We start from the raw sequence: 20,791 nt of genomic DNA, 5'->3' as shown, positions 1-20,791 counted from the left end.
GGACATGTCAATTCTTTCCTGCGTTTTTCCTCCGTGCAATGCATTGGAAAATCGCAGCGATCAAAAACGCAGCAAAAAACACACCAAAACGCGATAATGCATGCCTTTTTTGCCGCAGGTGCGGTTTTATGCGTTTTTAGCGGCCAAAAATGCACAAAAACGAAGCGTAAAAAAAAAACAAAAAAAAAAACACTGTGCATATAGCTTTAAGGTTCCTTTATTCAGACTTTTCTTGGGTCCACAATAATACATAGCATGAATATAATAATGGACAATACAAAAGAGGAAATGAAGTACAGACAACAATGATAAAATATAGTCAATAAAGCATCCAGTCGTCCCCCAGAGTAATGAACAAATAAGTCTTCAATTATAGCAGTCTAGGTAAATATACATTTACCATCAGCAACAATGGAAAGATGGGGGGAGGAATCTGCAGTACCAACAAAAACAATGGCAACAAACAAAACTTAACGAGCACACAAATGTTAGTAGCCATTTGCAATGCAAATCAAACAATTTAAGTCCATTGATGTCCAGGCTGACAACTTAGGGGTACTTCTCACATAGCAAGATCGCTGATGAGTCACAGGTTTTGTGATGTACCAATGACCTCATTAGCGATCTCGCTGTGTGTGACACTAAGCAGCGACATGGCCCCTGCTGTGAAATCGCTGCTCGTTACACACAGTGCTGCTTCATTTTTTGCTCCTTGCTCTCCCACTGTGAAGCACACATCGTTGTGTTTGACAGCGAGAGAGCAACGATCTGAATGTGCAGGGAGCCGGCTTCTGGAAGTTGCGGACGCTGGTAACCAAGGTACATATCGGGTAACCAAGCGAAGTGCTTTGCTTGGTTACCCGATATTTACCTTGGTTACTAGTGTTCGCCGTTCTCAGGCTGCCAGTGCTGGCTCCTTGCACACGTAGCCAGAGTACACATCGGGTTACTAAGCGAAGCGCTTTGCTTAGTAACCCGATGTGTACCCTGGCTACGAGTGCAGGGAGCCAGCGCTAAGCGGTGCGCGCTGGTAAACAGGGTAAAAATCAGGTAACCAAGCAAAGCATTTTGCTAAGTTACCCGATATTTACCTTGGTTACCAAGCGCATCATTTCCACGAGTCGCTGCTGGCTGGTCACTGGTGAGATCTACCTGATTGACAGCTCACCAGCGACCATGTAGCGACGCATCAGCGATCCTGACCAGGTCATATCGTGGTCGGAATCGCTGGTACGTCGTTTAGTGAGACGGCACCCTTAAGCATGGTCACTTCCTAAAGGGTAAAGTGGTGATTACGAGGACAGAAGATTACACAAGAAGGCAGTAAGTTGGAATAATGAATGCAGAAAGATCTCTCCCACAGTTCACTAGCTATAGTAATTATATTAGATTATATAACATGTCAAACGTTTTGGATCTCATTCTACAAACTTCTCACAATAGTTGGCAGGAATTTGAGCCCATTCCTCCTGACAGAACTAATGTAACTGAGCCATGTTTGTAGGTCGCCTTGCTTGCACTGGCTTTTTCAGCTTTACCCATAAGTTTTCAATAGGACTGAGATTAGGGCATTGTGATGGCCACTCCAAAACATTGACTTTGTTATCCTTAAGACACTTTGTAAGCAGTTTGGCAGTATGCTTCGGGTCATTGTCCATTTGGAAGACCCACTTCCGTCAAAGCTTTAAGTTCCTGGCTGATGTCTTGAGATGTTGCTTCAGTATTGCCACATAATCTTCTTTCCTCATCTATTTTGTGAAGTGCACCAGTCCCTCCTGCAGCAAAACAACCTCAGAACATGATGCTGCCACCCCCGTGTTTTACAGTTGGGATGCTGTTCTTAGGCTTCAAAGCTTCTCCCTTTTTTCTTGAAACAAAACAATAGTCATTATGGCCAAACAGTTAAATTTTAGTTTCATCAGACCACATGATAGGTCTCCAAAAATTAAGGTGTTTGTTCCTGTGCACATCTGCAAACATTAATCTGGCTCTTTTATGTTTCATTTGGAGTAATGGCTTCTTCCTGGCAGAGTGGCCTTTCAGCCCATGTTGAGACAGTACTCACTGTGGATTATGACACAATCTTACCAGCTTCCACCAGCATCTTCACAAGGTGTTTTGCTTTTGTTCTTGGGTTGATATGCACATGTCTGACCAAAGCACGTTCATCTCTGGTACACAGAACCAGTCTCCTGGGAATGTCCAGCGGTATGATGGCTGGACATTCCTGTCTTGTATATACTTGCGTATAACTATTTGTAGAGATGAATGAGGCAGCTTCTGGTACCTGGAAATTGCTCCCAAAGATGAACCAGACTTGTGCAAGTCCACAATTTTCTTCCTTAGATCTTGGCTGATTTTTTTTTACTTTCCCATGATGCTACACAAAGAAGAGGTGTCGTTCAGGTGTGCATTACAATACATCCACAGGTGTGTCTCTGATTAATTCAGATGTTACAAATAAACCTATCAGAAGTTTATAAAGACATGACATCATCATATGGGCTGTCCCATAATGTTTAAAGGCATAGTACTCAGTGTATGTAAAATTTTGACTTTACAGAAAGTAGTAAAAAAGCCTTAAACATTCTCTCTCTCTCTCTCGCTCTCATTCTGGCATGTATAAATAATTTTGGTTCCTAAGTGACCTAAAATCGGGAAAAATGTATTCTGATTTCATGTCAGATAGTGAGAAAAACATGCACACGTGTCTTTTTAGAGAGGGGATGGAAAGTGTTGTTATCAACTGTATATTTGGCTAGAAGAATTGTGAAGGTGACATCAAAGAAGGCGTCCTTTGTTAACATAAAATTGGCCTCAAAATATTTTTGATTAGAAAAGCTTTTGATTTCAGTAAATGTGACTTCTTAAAAACTGAAAATTGTCATTTGTTGAATTTGAAGCATTTACAACCTATAAAATGTTTGGAAACTTTATGGTGCATAATTTGTAACAGTGCATTTTGAGGTTGTTTTTTAGTTTTGCAAAAAATTCTGTTATCATTGGGAGGTTTGCTTAATAAAATTGGATTTATACGGTTGAGGAGTCGAATATTATACTGATTCATTTGCATCGAACATTTAGGAAAATCAGAGCAAAATAGCATTTGCGTAATAATTTGGAATGTGTGTATTATATACACACAGCAACATCCATGCAGAAAAAATTATGGTTTACGACATATAGATAGATAACATAACACACATAGGGATATAGATAGATTTGTCTTTTCAAAATAAGATGTGTGAGTGCTGCCAGCATTGCTGCAGAGGTTTCGGAAGGGGGGTTTCAACCTGTCAGTGCTCAGACCATATGCCGCACACTGCATCAAATTGGTCTGCATGGCTGTCATCCCAGACGAAAGTCTCTTCTAAATATGATGCAGAAGAAAGCCCACAGTTTGATGAAGACAAGCTGAATAAGGACATGGATTACTAGAACCATGTCCTGTGGTCTGAGGAGATCAAGATAAAACATATTTTGCTTCAGCTGGTGTCAAGTGAATGTGGCGGCAACCAGGTGAGGAGTACAAAGACAAGTGTGTCACGCCTACAGTCAGGCATGATAGTGGGAGTACAGACAGAAACTGGAGGACAAGAGTCTCTAGTGCAAAGAAGATTTATTTTAGACAACAATCCAGTGGTACATATATGAGAAAAACGGATAGTAAAAAGACATAGCAAAAAAATAGTCGCATACGGGAGGTATATTAGTGTAGTTAAATTTATCAAAAAACAGTCAATTCCAGTTTCTTGGAAAAACATATACAATGCAGGGACTGTAGTGAAAGTGCAATGTGCAATAAGTTATACAAATAATCAAATTCATATAAAAAATTCTATCACAAGTCCCCACAAGTTGGTTTACCATATAATATACATCCCGGAAATCAGAATGGTAAAAAAGTGCCTAGTGCTTCAATAAGATGGCAAGTGCAAAAAGGTTCTGTCAGAAGAGAAGACTCCCCCCATCACCCACCAACGTATGTTTCGCCTCTGGGGTGTAGCACAGTCAGATATGGCTTCCTCAGGGAGGGAGCTATATCTGAGTGTACTAAACCCCAGAAAACCAGTTAGTATCCTGTGTGACCATCATTTGACTCAACACATCTCCTTCATATAGAGGTGATCAGGATGCTGATTGTGGCCTGTGGATTGTTGGTCCACTCCTCTTTAATGGCTGCAACGTTGCTGAATATTGGTAGGAACTGGAACACACTGTCTTATACGCCGATCCAGAGCTTCCCAAACATGCTCCATGGGTGACATGTCCGGTGAGTGTGCTGGCTATGCAAGAACTGGGATGTTTTCAGCTTCCAGGAATTGTGTACAGATCCTTGCAATATTGGGCCAGGCATTAACATGCTACAACATGAGGTGATGGTCGTGGATGAGACAACAATGGCCTCAGGATCTCTTCACGGCGTTTCTGTGCATTAAAAAAAAATGGCATCAAGAAAATCCACCTGTGTTCGTTGTCCATAACATACACTTGCCCAAACCATAACCACACTGCCACCATGGGCCACTCGATTCACAGCACTGACATCAACAACCACTCACCCATATGATGCCATACACACATATACACATACACTGACTGTGTATGTATATTATATACACACACCACATACTGATATCCTGAGATATAGAGCGATATATATATATACACACATATATATACGCACATTTGTTAACGCCATGTTCAGAAACGCCTGCTCTATCAAAATATAAAGTAAATTATTAGGATTGGTAAAAGGCGTGACCAGAATCAAAATGCGAAAATTAAGGGTTTTTTGGTCGCAACAACGTTACATTAAAATGCAATAACAGGCGATCAAAACATCTACACAAAAATGGTATAATTAAACATGTCAGCTCAGCGCACAAAAAATAAAATCACTGAGCCTCAGATTACGAAAAATAATAAAAGTTACGGGTCTCGGTAACTGGTGAGAAAGGCGCAATTCTGTTTTTTGCCAAATTTCTGCATTTGTTTTCACTACCTAAATTAAAAAAAACAACACTATACATGTTTGGTATCTACAGACTTGTACTGACCTGGGTAGCCATATTGCCAGGTCACTTCCTTCATATAGTGAACATGGTAAACAACCCCCCCCCCCAAAAAAAAAAAACCCCACAATCGTAGAGTTGCACTTTTTTTTCAATTTCACCTCACTTGGAATTTTTCCAGTACAATATGTGACATAATGAATGGTGTCGTTCCTGAGTAAAAATTGTCCTCCAAAAAAAAAAAAAAAAAAGCCCGGATATGGCTATACCGTGTTTTTCCAAAAATAAGACCTCCCCCAAAAATAAGCCCTAGCAGGGATTTTCAGCATTTTCGGAGAAAGGCTTAAATATAAGCCCTCCCCCGAAAATAAGCCCTAGTCCCGGATCAATAATGAAGTGTCCGTGCAGCTAAACAAGTTACAGATACTGCAGGACACGTCATTATACACAGCGGCACCCGGCAATTAGGCTATGTGCGCACGTTGCGTAAATTCATGCAGTTACGCTGCGCTTTGTAGCGCAGCGTAACTGCATGCGTCCTGCGTCCCCTGCACAGTCTATGGAGATTGTGCAGGGGCCGTGCGCACGTGGCGTCTCAGAGCGCAGCGCTTCGGCTACTGCCGAAGCGCTGCGCAAAAAGAAGTGACATGTCACTTCTTTCCTGCGCTTTGCCGGCAGCTCCTGCTCTGTCTATGGCAGGAGCTGCAGGCAGAGCGCATGGAATCGGCGCTCACTACGGACATTTCTGCAGCGATCTAAAGCGCACATGTGCTCTTCAGATCGCTGCAGAAATATCTGCAGGGCTAGTACGCAACGTGCGCACATAGCCTTACACTCACCCGATGCTGAGCGGCAGGACCTGCAGTGATCACACACCCGCACACATCAGCTCTCACACACATACATACACACACACACACACAATCAGATCGCACACACACCAGATCTCACACACAAACATCAGATCGCACACAATCAGATCGCACACTCAAACATCGGATCACACGCAAACATCAAATCACACACACACACACACACACACACACACACACACACACACACACACACACACACACACACACCTCATCCAGTGACACCGATCTCTTCTCGCCGGGAGAAGCCTGAGAGGCAGTGCGGTGCAGCGCGACGAACAGGACCTGTGGCCGGACACGTGACTTGCTCTCATTCCCTCCTGCCGTAAGTGCTGTGTGTGTGTGTGTGATCTGCTGTTTGTGTCTGCGATCGGCTGTGTGTGTGTCTGCGATCGGCTGTGTGTGTGTCTGCGATCGGCTGTGTGTGTGTCTGCGATCGGCTGTGTGTGTGTCTGCGATCGGCTGTGTGTGTGTCTGCGATCGGCTGTGTGTGTGTCTGCGATCGGCTGTGTGTGTGTCTGCGATCGGCTGTGTGTGTGTCTGCGATCGGCTGTGTGTGATCTGCTGAGTATATCTGTGATCTGCTGTGTGTGTGTGTGTGTGTGTGTGTGTGTGTGTGTGTGTGTGTGATCTGCTGTGTGTGTCTGGGATCTGCTGTGTGTGTCAGCTAGCAGCAGGGTAGGACGGCGTGCAGCACCGACCGGAGATCACAGGGGGACCTGGGAACCACGCAGACGTCCTGGTCTGGTGAGTATGAGTCTCCTGGGAAGTGGGGGGGGGGTGTCTGCTTTTTTGGGGGGTAAACTTACCCCCAACCGTGTTTCTCCAAGAATAAGACCTCCTCCAAAAATAAGCCCTAGTGCTTTTTTTGGGGGGCAAAAAAAATATAAGACAGTGTCTTATTTTTGGAAAAACACGGTAATTGCCGAAAAAATAAAGTTATGGCTTTAGTTAAAAGGAGAGGAAATAAAGATTTTTTTTTTTAATCTTTTTAGTCCCCTGTGATGATTTGCTTTTGCTTGTACAATAGACTGCAGTCTCCCAGTCACAGGTTTGGTGGACCAAGAAAACGGTAGCTAGAGTCCTCAGTAAGCCCCTGGCTGACATATTAACCCATCAGCACCCGGTTTATTATAATACCCATCGCCCATCATTTTGCCCATTGGTGCAGAGTGTGCTGCAGAGAGGACATTCGGCCATTGAGAAGCCTCACCATCCAGACTTGAGCTGTAGATTACGCTATACCCTCTGCTCCAACTACAGAGACTGGGGCAATTAATAGCGAATACACCACAAACCAATACAACCAGTGCATTACAGGAGAGATCATTGACGCAGTCTAACTGGGGTCAGTGTCTAAAAGACAAATACTGTATGTAGCCAGTGTAAATAGTAACCAAGGCCGCGGCATAACTGAAGGTTGTGTCAATTATATGTGTGATTAGCAAACACTGGAAAAACTAACAGGAGCCACCAGAGTAGTGAGTACAAAAATAAGAATAATACTATAAACCATCTAAAAACACAAAATTATAATGGGTCCAATAGGGGTGCAGGATACTCCTAAAGTAAAAAAACAAAAGGGGTTGTTCACATTGATGAGCTTTCACATCCATAGGTCATCAATAGTTTAGTTCCAGACAACCCCTTTAAAGGGGTGATTAAAACGAGCCCGAAAACAACCAATTGACAAGGGTTTATAGAGCCAGATCATCTTTTTAGTGCAGTAGCCCCAATACTACATGGGGTGCTCCGCAAGAGTGTCCGCTGCTTGTGTTGCTGCAGCTCTCCATTACAATAAAGGGGGTATTCCAGCAGGAGGCCCTCCAACCTTGGATGTTCATTTGTCATATCACGTCTTTATAAGATTTCTTCATACAGTGGAACCTTGGTTAACGAGAACAATCCGTTCTGGGAGTTGCTTGTTACCCAAGTTACTCGTTCAGCAGAGCAAGATTTCCTATAGGAAATCATTGCAATGCAGACAATTCCTTCCACAACTTGTTAAAATGTCCCATCCTGGTCCCCCTATTGTGCCATTCCACACACACAAACACACACATTATGCTCACCTTACCTTCCGTTCCATCGCCGGCCTTCTGGATCTTGCAGTTAGCCAGTACAGAACGTGTATTGAGTAACCATTGCGACGAGGGAGGAACTTCCGCTGTCAGAGCGCTGACGTCAAAGTCAGGAGCCGCTTGCCTCTGATTGGCCAGCACGCTGAGTTTGAGTAAAGGCTGACATCGGAAGCAGGGCTGTGGAGTCGAAGTCGGAGTCGGAGCTCATTTTGGTGGAGTCGGTATAAAATGCACCGACTCCGACTCCTAAAATATATAATAAATTGGGGACAGTAGTGCAATACAGAATGTGATGAATATTTTACTAAATAATAACATTTAGTATAATGCTTATATTTAAGTGAAAAATGTATTTTAGTACAATGTGAACATTAGAAATTTAATTATTTTTATGATACAATAATCAAGATATTTGGATAGAACATAAAATATACTTATTAGAATACAACTCTAGAACACAAAAAACTAATAAATTGTAAATATGTAAATTATATATATATATATATATATATATATATATATATATATATATATATATATATATATATATATATATATATATATATATATATATATATATATATACACACACACATACACACAAGATATATATGTAATCTACTGTATATTGCATAGTGTATTACATATTTACAATTTATTACAGTTTTTTGTGTTCTAAAGTTGTATCCAATAAATATATGTTATGTTCTATCCAAATATATTTATTATTGTATCATAAAAATTATTTGTTTGATGATCACATACACATGTTCATGTACTACAATAAATTTTTCACCTAACTATAAGCAATATATGTATGAGTCGGTGCAAGAGAAATTGAGGAGTCGGAGTCTGAGTCGAAGGTTTGGCTTACCGACTCCACAGCCCTGATCAGAAGTTCCTCCCTCGTCGCGATGCTTGCTGATACACATCCTAAACCGGCGGACTACAAGAACCAGGAGGCCAGCGATGGAACGCAAGGTACACATATGCTGACCTTACCTTCAGTTCCATCGCCAGCCTCATGGATCTTGCAGTTCGCCGGTACAGGATGTGTATCGGATGATCATCGCGACAAGGGAGGAACTTCCGCTGCCAGAGCAAGTTCCACCCTCGTCGCGATGGTTACCAGATACACATCCTGTAGCGGCGAACTACAAGGACCATAAGGCCGGTGATGGAACGGAAGGTAAGGTGAGCATAATATGTGTTTCTTTGTGCGTGTTTGTGCGTGTTTCTGCGGACCGCAAGAGCGGGTTAGAGCGTGGTGGTTGTACGGAACCGGAAGTGTGTGCGGTGAGTATTTTGCTCGTTCAGCAAGGCTTGCTCGTAAACGGAGTTACAAATTTACAGCAAGCTTTGCTCGTTAAGCAAAATAATCGCTAAATGGGTAACTCGTTAAGCGAAGTTCCGCTGTATTATTAAAAGGGGTTATCCACAATTACAAAAAAAAATAAAAAAAGGTTAAGAGTCAGCGTCTTCCTCGTTTGATAGGCGGTGTCTATTAGGACCACTCTGCTCCATGCATTTACCCCCACTTGAATTCCAAAACATGATAAAGCCCCACGAGAGAAAGTGCTGATGTATCTGGAAAAACAGGGGTCACTAATCTCGAATATCGGGAAAACCCTATATTGATACAAGAAAGGGGAAGATAATTACATGGAGGTTGATGTCCAGCAATTGCAAAAAAACATGACGATTCTCCTCTTGATAAAATCCAAACTTTATTTTTGAATGATTAAAAATAGAATATTGAAATGAAACACATGGTCTTACGTATTTCAAGCAATTATGTCCTTAATAATAGCCCTATGATAATGAGTGTAAAGTGTTTGAAACGCATAAGACTATATATGTTTCATTTTAATATACCGTATTTTCCAGCGTATAAGACGACTGGGCGTATAAGACGACCCCCAACTTTTCCAGTTAAAAAATAGAGTTGACTCGGGTCGAGTATAAGCCGACCCGAGTAATGTGCCCATTGTTTAGTAATGTCTCCTCTAGTAATGTGCCCATTGTTTAGTAATGTCTCCTCTAGTAATGTGCCCATTGTTTAGTAATGTCTCCTCTAGTAATGTGCCCATTGTTTAGTAATGTCCCCTGCAGTAATGTGCCCATTGTTTAGTAATGATCTCCTCTAGTAATGTGCCCATTGTTTAGTAATGTCTCCTCTAGTAATGTGCCCATTGTTTAGTAATGTCCCCTGCAGTAATGTGCCCATTGTTTAGTAATTATCTCCTTCTTGTCCCCTATTATGTGTTTATACACAATAAAAATATTCTCACCTCTCCTACATTCCCGAGGTGTCCACAGCTGCATCTTGCAGACCGCAGGCACAGACACCTCGGTGATCTTGTCCGGTACACGGAGCGGCCGCTGTAGGCTGACCATAATGGCTTTACTGCAGTTGAATGATTTGCGGCGCCATAAAGCATTCAGCTGCAATAAAATGCTGACAGCGGCGTCGGCCCAGTGTATGGGATGCGATCAAGGAGGAGTGCTTTTTACGGACCGCTGGCACATAGGCCTCTTCATGATTGCGTCCAATACACAGGGGTTGCTGCTGCTGTCAGCACTTTTCCACAGTTAAATGCTTTGCACCACTGCCGTAAAGCATTCAACTGCAGTAAAGCCATGAAGGCAGACAGCAGCCCCATACACCGCCGTATAAGACGAGTCCCGACTTTTGAGAAAATTTTCAGGGGTTAAAAAGTCATCGTATACACCGGAAAATACAGTGCTATTTTTAACCATGTAAAAACAAAGCTTGAATATTATGAAGAGGAGTGGTGAGTTGGTAATTTTCTTATGTCCTACTTACTAGCAAGGGCCCAGGTTCTGACGAGTCTATGGTGGCTGTTAAATGCCCATCCCATCTGCTACATGCATGCTGAACAACAGCCGTTTAATGGATGCCTTCCCTAAACAGGTTATTAAACAATTACCCATCAGCTTGCATGTAGCTAATTGGAGGCTGTAAATACCATCCTTTGCATAGAACACAATGTTAGCTCATCTACTTATAAACAAACAATGATGTGCTGCCAATGATTTTTAAAGGGAATCTGTCACCACATTTGACCTATTCTATTAATATGGGCATACAGGTTATAGAATGCTGAAAAATGTCATACTTGTCTGCCTCATATCAGATGTCTTGTTGTGGATAAATCATCTTTGATCACTTTATGTAAATGAGCTCTTCCAGGCTATGGGGCGGATACTGCCTGGAAGATAACTCCGCCTCCAGATATTTTAAATAAAGAAGGGAATTTTGTTTACTTACCGTAAATTCCTTTTCTTCTAGCTCCAATTGGGAGACCCAGACAATTGGGTGTATAGCTATTGCCTCTGGAGGCCACACAAAGTATTACACTTAAAAGTGTAAGGCCCCTCCCCTTCTGGCTATACACCCCCAGTGGGATCACTGGCTCACCAGTTTTAGTGCCAAAGCAAGAAGGAGGAAAGCCAATAACTGGTTTAAAGACCAATTCAATCCGAGGAAACATCGGAGAACTGAACCATACCACATGAACAACATGTGTACCCGAAAAAACAGAAAAACCCCGAGAAAACAGGGCGGGTGCTGGGTCTCCCAATTGGAGCTAGAAGAAAAGGAATTTACGGTAAGTAAACAAAATTCCCTTCTTCTTTGTCGCTCCATTGGGAGACCCAGACAATTGGGATGTCCAAAAGCAATCCCTGGGTGGGTAAAAGAATACCTCATGATAGGGCCGTCAAACGGCCCTCTCCTACAGGTGGCCAACCGCCGCCTGAATGACTTATCTACCTAGGCTGGCGTCTGCCGAAGCGTAGGTATGCATCTGATAATGCTTGGTAAAAGTAAGTAGACTCGACCAGGTGGGTGCCTGACACACCTGCTGAGCCGTAGCCTGGTGCCGTAATGCCCAGGATGCACCCACGGCTCTGGTAGAATGGGCCTTCGGCCTTGAGAGAACCAGAAGCCCAGTAGAACTGTAGGTTTCAAGAATTGGTTCCTCGAGCCCCCGAGCAAGGGTGGATCTGGAAGCTTGCGACTGTTTACGCCGACCAGCGACAAGGACAAAGAGTGCATCCGGGTGGCGCAGGAGCGCCATGCGGGAAGTAGAACCTGAGTGCTCTCACCAGAACCAACAGATGCAAATCTTTCTGAAAATGATGGACTGGACGAGGACACAAAGAAGGTGAGGTGATATCCTGATTGATATGAAAATGGGATACCACCTTAGGGAGAAATTCCGGAACCGGACGCAGAACTACCCTGTCCTGGTGAAGGACCAGGAAGGAAGTTTGTATGAGAGCGTTGCTAGCTCGGAAACTCTCCTAAGAGACGAGACCGTTACTAGAAGGCCACTTCCCGTGAAAAACGGGAAGGGAGACATCCTTCAAAGGCTCGAAAGGCGGCATCTGGAGAGCAATTAGAACCTTGTTCAGATCTCAGGGCTCTAACGGCCGCTTGTACGGAGTGCTGAGAAGACAAACTCCCCGTAGGAACGTGCGTACCTGAGGAAGTCGTCGTTTCTGAAAAAATACAGATAGCGCTGAGACTTGTCCCTAAAGGGAACTGAGCGACAACCCATTTTCCTACCTAGATTGCAGGAAGGAAGGAAACATAGACGATGCAACCGGCCAGGGAGAAACACCCTGCGCCGAGCACCGAGATAAGAACATCTTCCACGTCCTGTGGTCAATCTTGGCGGACGTTGGTATGCTAGCCTGTCTCATGGTGGCAACCACGTCCTGAGGTAATCCTGACAACACTAGGTTCCAGGACTCAATGCCACACCATCCGGTTGAGGGCCGTAGAATTCAAATGGAAGAATGGCCCTTGAGACAGCCAGTCTGATTGGTCTGGTAGTGCCCCCGGTTAGCCTACCGTGAGGCACCACAGAACCGAGTACCACAACATCCTCGGCCAATTTGTAGCGACGAGGATGGCGCGGCCGCAGTCGGTCTTGATCTAGCGCAGTACTCTGGGCAACAATGCCAGAGGTGGCACCTAAGGTAGCTGGAACTGCGACCAATGCTGAACTAAGGCGTTTGCCGCCAGAGCTCGATGATTGTGAAACCGTGCCATGAAGCTGGCACATTGTTGTTGTGCCGTGACGCCATTAGATCGACGTCCGGCCTCTGTCAGCGGCGCCAGATCTCCTGAAACCCGTCCGGGTGAGGAGACCATACTCTTTCGGCCACACCTCAGCGACTTAGGAAGTCAGCTTCCTAGTTTCCACACTTGGGATGTGAATTGTGGATATGGTGGATGCCGTGTCTTCCACCCACATCAGAACCTGCCGGACTTCCTGGAAGGCTTGCCGGTTGCGCGTTCTTCCTTGGTGGTTGATGTATGCCACCGCTGTGGAGCTGTCCGACTGAAGTCGGATATGCTTGCTTTCCAGCCGCTGTTGGAAGGATTGTAGGGCAAGATACACTGCTCTGTGTTCAAGAACATTGATCTGAAGAGTGGACTCTTGCTGAGTCCACGTACCCTGAGCGCTGTAGTGGAGAAAAACTGCTCCCCACCCTGATAGACTCGCGTCTGTCGTAACTATCGCCCAGGACGGGGATAGGAAGGACCTTCTTTTTGACCAAGAGGTGAGAAGAAGCCACCACCGTAGAGATTCCTTGGCCGCCTGAGAAAGAACGACGACTCTGTTGAGGGACGTCGACTCCTCGTCCCATTGGCGGAGAATGTCCCATTGTAGTGGACGCAGTAAAACTGCGCGAAAGGAACTGCCTCCATTGCTACCATCTTACGTAGGAAGTGCATGAGGCGTCTCAATGTGTGCGACTGGTTCTTAAAGAAGAGCTTGCAGCCCGTAGTGAATGCTGTTTGTCTAGCGGCAGCTTCACTATCGCTGAGAGAGTAAGAAACTCTATGCCTAGATATGTTATCGATAGGGTCGGGGTCGGATCTGACTTTAAAAAGTTGATGATCCACCCAAAACTCTAGAGAGTCTCCAGCGCAACGTTCGGGCAGTGTTGGCATGTTTCCTAAGAGAGTGCCTTGACAAGTAGATCGTCTAAATACGGGACCACAGAGTGACCCTGAGAGTGCAGGACTGTGACTACTGCTGCCCTGACCTTGGCGAAGACCAGTTGGACTGTCGCTAGCCGGAAGGTAGAGCTACGAACAGAGGGTGTTCGTCTCCTATAACGAAGCGTAGAAACGCTAGTGCTCTGGATCAATCGGCACGTGTGGATAAGCATCCTTGATGCCTAATGATGCTAGGAAATATCCTTGGGACCTTGAGGCGATGACATGGCGGAGGGATTCCATCCGGAACCGCCTGGTGTCCACGAGCTTGCTGAGCATTTTTAGATCCAGAACGGGACGGAACGGCCCGTTGTTATAGGTACCGCAAAGAATTTGGGGTAAAAACCGTGACCTTGTTCCTGAAGAGGAACGGGGGTCATCACTCTTTCTGCCTATAGAGTGCACCCTGTTTGCAGAAGAGCAGCGGCCCGGCCGGGAGGTGGAGAAATTCTGAAGAATCGAGTTGGAGGACGAGAAGTGAGCTCTATCCTGTACCCGTGAGACAGAATGTCTCACACTCAATGGTCATTGACCTATGGCAGCTAAATATCGCCAAGGCGGGAGAGCCTGCTAGCGACCGAGGCCGCAAGTCATGAGGAAGCCGCCTTGGAAGCGGGTTTTCAGACTGTCGCTTTTTTGGGCGAGACTGAGCCCGCTAAGATCTTAGCTCCTCTGATCCTTTTGAGTCCACATTGGACGAGGAAAAATGGGACCTGCCCGAGCCTCGAAAAGGCCGAAAACCCCGACTGCCTCTTGCTCTGTTGGGGTTTGTTGTGTCCGGGCTGAGGAAAGGATGAATCCTTACCCCTGGACTGTTTGATGGTTACATCCAACGCTCACCAAACAGTCGGTCAGCAGAAAAAGGCAACTGGTTAGGCAACCTTTTTTGGAAGCAGAATCTGCCTTCCATTCACTTAACGAGCAGACCAGGCTCTGCTTAAAACCAGAGATCCATCTGTCTGTCAGTGGCATCTTTGAGTTTGCAGTTCCATCTCCCACTGCAACTATGGATCTAGCTACAAGCCTGGAGATTGGAGGATGCCGCTCGGGACATTGGGTCCAGTCCTTGACCAAGTCAGGGGACAGGGATAACGTGTATCCTAAGCCGTTTGGAGAAGCGCATATCTGGATAAGCGTGGTGTTCCTGGACTGCCTCTCTGAAGGCAGAGTGGTCCAGAAAAATACGTGAAGCTGACTCCTCCACTGGAGGAGCTGTGAGAAATAACCCACATTCTATAGATGGACGCTATAAGATTATTTACTATGGCGTCACAATCAGGTGTATCCAGATTGAGAGCGGTCTCAGGATCAGAATCCTGAGCCGCTACTTCCGCCTCCTTACACAGCGAGTCCTTCTGTTAGGACCCTGATGAAACCGAGGCCGCTCATAGCGAGCCCACTTAGGCTGTCTGGGACTGACGTCCGTGCAGATCCGTGACTCTGGGATGCGTGTGACATTCCCGGAGCTGTTAGTTATTCACACTGAGGGGGGCCATGGATCAATGATTCAACAGTGCCCATATTGTGAGAGACATGTCCGGACTGCTAGGCTTCTAGTATCATAGCCATAGTCTCAGAAAAACTGTCAGTAAATACTGCAGACACCGTCCTCATCCCCTGGCCATTAGTGCATACAATGGGAGTCTATGTACCTGCCGGCCGTATAGCCGTACATGCTGTACCAGCTGTATAGAAAAACATGTGGTTCTGCACCTTTGTTTTACACAGAGAATATGCTGATAACTCCTCCGCATAATCCAGGAGGGTATATACAACGTGCGACCAAACAGTGCAATGTATATATACAAGCATATCTATAAGTGCACTTCTGCACTAGTGGGGTTAGCACCACAGGTGCTGCTTAACGCCTGTTACAGCGATTGTGTGACTATCAGAATGCCAGGGTCTTCCACACTTGTCTCTGTATCGTACAGAAACTGACACTAATGGCTGCCGGTGTCCTTGTAGAGAAGGAAGCCGTGGGCGTGCCTGAGAAAGTGCGGGAATCCGGATTCACAGTGCACACAGTGAGAGGGGTGGAGTATGCAAAACATACTCCAGCTCTCAGCTCTGCTCTATGCAGCGTCACGCCCCTACCCTGACTGTCAGGGCTGTGGGCGGTAACGAAGGGAGACTAGGCCCAGAAGCCGGGGACTCGAGTTAACAGCGCGGCCGCCGTAAAAGCGCGGGCCGCGCTGAAGTCCCCGGCGCACCACAAGTGCCAGCCGCGCCGCAGTTCCAGCGGCCGGCGCGACCGATTCATAGAAGTGGCCAGCGTCCCGCCCCTCTCCTGACTGGCAGGTCTGGGGGCGGGAACGAACGGAAGCAGGCCGCAAAAGCCGGGGACTCTAGTTATCAGCGCGGCCGCCGTAAAAGCGCGGGCCGCGCTGAAGTCCCCGGCGCACCACAAGTGCCAGCCGCGCCGCTGCCAGCGGCCGGCGCGACCGATTCCTGGAAGTGGCCAGCGTCCCGCCCCTCTCCTGACTGGCAGGTCTGGGGGCGGGAACGAACGGAAGCAGGCCGCAAAAGCCGGGGACTCTAGTTATCAGCGCGGCCGCCGTAAAAGCGCAGGCCGCGCTGAAGTCCCCGGCGCACTACAAGTGCCAGCCGCGCCGCAGTCCCAGCGGCCGGCGCGACCAATTCCCATAAGTGAGCCTGCTTCAGCAAAGCTGAATGAGGCCATGGCACAGGCGCCGCAGCGCTGATGTCCCCCGGCGCACTACAACACCCAGCATGCTGCGGTGTGAGCGCCAAATGCACGGGGACACAGAGTACCTTGAGGAAGCAGGGCCATGTCCCTGATGTACTCCGCTCCATCCAGCATCTTCTCCAGGGGCTGTAGATGGAGCACGGTCTCAGTGCCTGGAGACCGGTAAATCCCACTTCACCCAGAGCCCTGTAAAAAGGGATGGGGAAGGAATCAGCATGTGGGCTCCTGCCGCCGTACCCGCAATGGGTACCTCAACCTTACAAACACCTCCGACATACAGTGGGGTGAGAAGGGAGCATGCTGGGGACACTATATGTGTCCTCTTTTCTTCCATCCGACATAGTCAGCAGCTGCTGCTGACTAAAAAGTGGAGCTATGCGTGGATGTGTTGCCTCCTTCGCACAAAGCACAAAACTGGTGAGCCAGTGATCCCACTGGGGGTGTATAGCCAGAAGGGGAGGGGCCTTACACTTTTAAGTGTAATACTTTGTGTGGCCTCCAGAGGCAATAGCTATACACCCAATTGTCTGGGTCTCCCAATGGAGCGACAAAGAAAGGGGTGTTACCAGTGTGAGACAAGTGACTGACACAGAACAGGAGAAATTAAATTTGATTTCTTGCAAACACATTTTTTGCAGCTCTCTGAGCTCTGCTTCATTGTAACAATATTGCTGCACTGTATGTCTGTGAGATGGAGGCTGAAGCTGAGAGGAGCCTGCAGAAGTGTCAGTTATCACACACAGCTCTGCAGTGAGAGCAGAGAGCGGCCATCACACATCACACCGGTAATGCCCCTATTATTTATAATAATCTCTGAAGGCGGGGTTAACCAAGAGCAAGGATTCCTAGTTACTGACCAGTCCGCAGTAATTATATTACCCTGGGACCGGAAAAGCTGATCTATCCACCACGCACTGTAAAACAGATATCACAATGTGCTTTGCTTATAATAAAACAACAAGAGGACGGTGATCAGCTCGGAGAGGACAGAGACGCCACCGCAAGCACGCCCATCAAACCGGACTGACTGGATGAACACAGCGCTGGAGAGTTTGAAAGGTTATTTGGGGGTACACAGGGGGAGTCAGGGGATAACATGCACCTTTATAGAATACAGCACATGCGCTAAAAGGTGCTAGTTTTGGTTTATAAGTGAAAATTCTGGTGACTTCCCTTTAACCTCATCCATCGCAGTCACAGTCGCTCAAGTAAATACACAGGCCGCCCTGAGAACGGAGGGAACTGATTGCCTGGAAAAGGATTGTAGAGACAAAGATATTCACTACACAGAGGCAAAATCGATTCATAAAGGAAACAGGTTTGTTTGTTTTTTTTTTTTTTAAAAACCTCTATAAAAAATACATAAAATAAAATGTGTAATATATATATATATATCACACATACATACATACATACATACATACATACACAAACACAGTACAGACCAAAAGTTTGGACACACCTTCTCATTCAAAGAGCTTTCTTTATTTTCATGACTCTGAAAATTGTAGAATCACATTGAAGGCATCAAAACTATGAATTAGCACATGTGGCATGAAATATTTAACAAAAAAAGTGTGAAACAACTGAAAATATGTCTTATATTCTAGGTTCTTCAAAGTAGCCACCTTTTGCTTTGATTACTGCTTTGCACACTCTTGATGAGCTTCAAGAGGTAGTCACTGGAAATAGTCTTCACTTCACAGGTGTGCACTGTCAGGTTTAATAAGTGGGATTTCTTGCCTTATAAATGGGGCTGGGACCATCAGTTGTGTTGTGCAGAAGTCTGGTGGATACACAGCTGATAGTCCTACTGAATAGACTGTTAGAATTTGTATTATGGCAAGAAAAAAAGCAGCTAAATAAAGAAAAACGAGAGACCATCATTACTTTAAGAAATGAAGGTCAATCAGTCAGAAAAATTGGGAAAACTTTGAACGTGTCCCCAAGTGCAGTGGCAAAACCCATCAAACGCTACAAAAAAAAACTGTCTCAATGAGGATCGCCCCAGGAAAGGAACACCAAGTATCCCCTCTGCTGCGGAGGATAAGTTTATCCGAGTCACCAGCCTCAGAAATCGCAGGTTAACAGCAGCTCAGATTAGAGACCAGGTCAATGCCACACAGAGTTCTAGCAACAGACACATCTCTAGAACAACTGTTAAGAGGAGACTTTGTGCAGCAGGCCTTCATGGTAAAATAGCTGCTAGGAAACCACTGCTAAGGACAGGCAACAAGCAGAAGAGACTTGTTTGGGATAAAGAACACAAGGAATGGACATTAGACCAGTGGAAATCTGTGCTTTGGTCTGATGAGTCCAAATTTGAGATCTTTGGATCCAACCACCGTGTCTTTGTAGAAAAGGTGAACGGATGGACTCTACATTCCTGGTTCACACCGTGAAGCATGGAGGAGGAGGTGTGATGGTGTGGGGGTGCTTTGCTGGTGACACTGTTGGGGATTTATTTAAAGTTGAAGGCATACTGAACCAGCATGGCTACCACAGCATCTTGCAGCGGCGTGCTATTCCATCCAGTTTGCGTTTAGTTGAGATATAAAATATAATATATATGTGTAGATCAGCTCACCCGTCAAGCTTTGACTCAAGATGTAGTAAATGTTCCTGTTTCCCCTTATAATGCATGGAGCCAGACTAGGAGCAAGGCCAAGGTATGCAGAAAATAGGAGAGATCCAGCAAAGAATCGGGAAATCCAGGTGGCATAAAACCTGAAGATTTATTCTTAGAAAATTTTTTAAAAAATACGACAGAGCTGAGGACAAAGTAAATACAGGACAAAGTCATCACGTTTTTTTCCATAACAAAAACACATGGGAAAAAATGCAGCAGAAAAGCAACATGTGAACAAGCCTCAAGTATACAGTATGTGCAATAAAAGGATGGCTTAAACAGAACATTCCTGGCAAACCACACACTTTGCTATCCCTGGTGTATGGCCTGAGGAGATGGTACACAGAACAGGGATTTGTCAGGGTGTTTGATTACTGAATATTTGTCATGGCTGCCACATGATGCCCGCCATGAACATCCTCAATGCAAAATCTGCAACATGGCATCTAGCCAACTAAGTGCCATTTATAATGTAGGTCTCTCCCTTTGCAGCAGGTGGGTCTTTGCCCCCTCAGGCACAAGGACACACGTGACTACTACTTATAGTTATGCCCCTGCCCTTTGCAGAATACAATGTATGTTTTGTGGCTTCCCATATCTAGGACACAATGCAGAAATACAGCGGACAGGAATGACAGCTCACATGCAGCCATGATATCCTACCTGTATCTGAGACAAAGTCGACGGGATCAGGTTTCTTAACCTTTAACGGCTTTAGAGTTGGTGGTGATGCTTCCTGGGGCTTTTTTGATCTTTTTACTATCGGCGTGTCTTCTTCTGAATCTGAAAAGAAACAACTAGTCAGAATCCCATAAAAAGAAGATCTATATCATGATTAATTTCATTTATACACCGCAGCTTCTTGGGTTAGAATCTAACTTTCAAAGCTGGTCTCGCTAGTGGCCTTTTCAGTAACTCCCGTAACTTCACCATGATGGGCAACCTTCCCATTTTTAAAATCAGACACTCTGAATCTGTTAACAGGAACAAGGCAATACTCCTTTTTAGCAGATCCATCTTCATTACATTACTAAATAGATCTCAAAAGATCTGTTGAGCCTGGAATATTCACTTTTAAATTAATGTCAAAATGGCTGAATAATCCTTTGTAAGTTTAACTCATTCTCTTCACCTAGTATGGATTGATGAATGTTTAGTGACCCTGCTGAGATCTTATAATGCTCAGTACAAGCTGCAGCTGTCAGTCAGCAGAGAGGAGGGACACTGAGGAACTGTCAATCAGGTTGGCGTGAGTGCAGACTCAATACACAAACTCATTAGCCATTTCCCTTCATAGCATGGTGCCTCAGTCGTTAGCACTGCAGTCCTGGGGTGCCTCAGTCGTTAGCACTGCAGTCCTGGGGTGCCTCAGTCGTTAGCACTGCAGTCCTGGGGTGCCTCAGTCGTTAGCACTGCAGTCCTGTGGTGCCTCAGTCGTTAGCAC

At 45.5% G+C, this 20,791-nt stretch overlaps 1 protein-coding gene across 1 annotated transcript in view; it reads right to left on the bottom strand.

The window, feature by feature from the left end:
* RFC1 (replication factor C subunit 1) overlaps positions 1-20,791 on the bottom strand; it is a 191,754-nt gene that overhangs the window by 138,576 nt on the left and 32,387 nt on the right. The window contains exon 4 of the mRNA XM_075346966.1: positions 20,011-20,130. Coding sequence (XP_075203081.1) covers positions 20,011-20,130 — 120 coding nt within the window. The remainder of the gene's footprint in view (positions 1-20,010; positions 20,131-20,791) is intronic.

Source organism: Anomaloglossus baeobatrachus, chromosome 1, assembly GCF_048569485.1.
Source record: "Anomaloglossus baeobatrachus isolate aAnoBae1 chromosome 1, aAnoBae1.hap1, whole genome shotgun sequence".
Taxonomy (NCBI): Eukaryota; Metazoa; Chordata; class Amphibia; order Anura; family Aromobatidae; genus Anomaloglossus; species Anomaloglossus baeobatrachus.
This window is presented reverse-complemented; position numbering and strand designations above follow the sequence as displayed.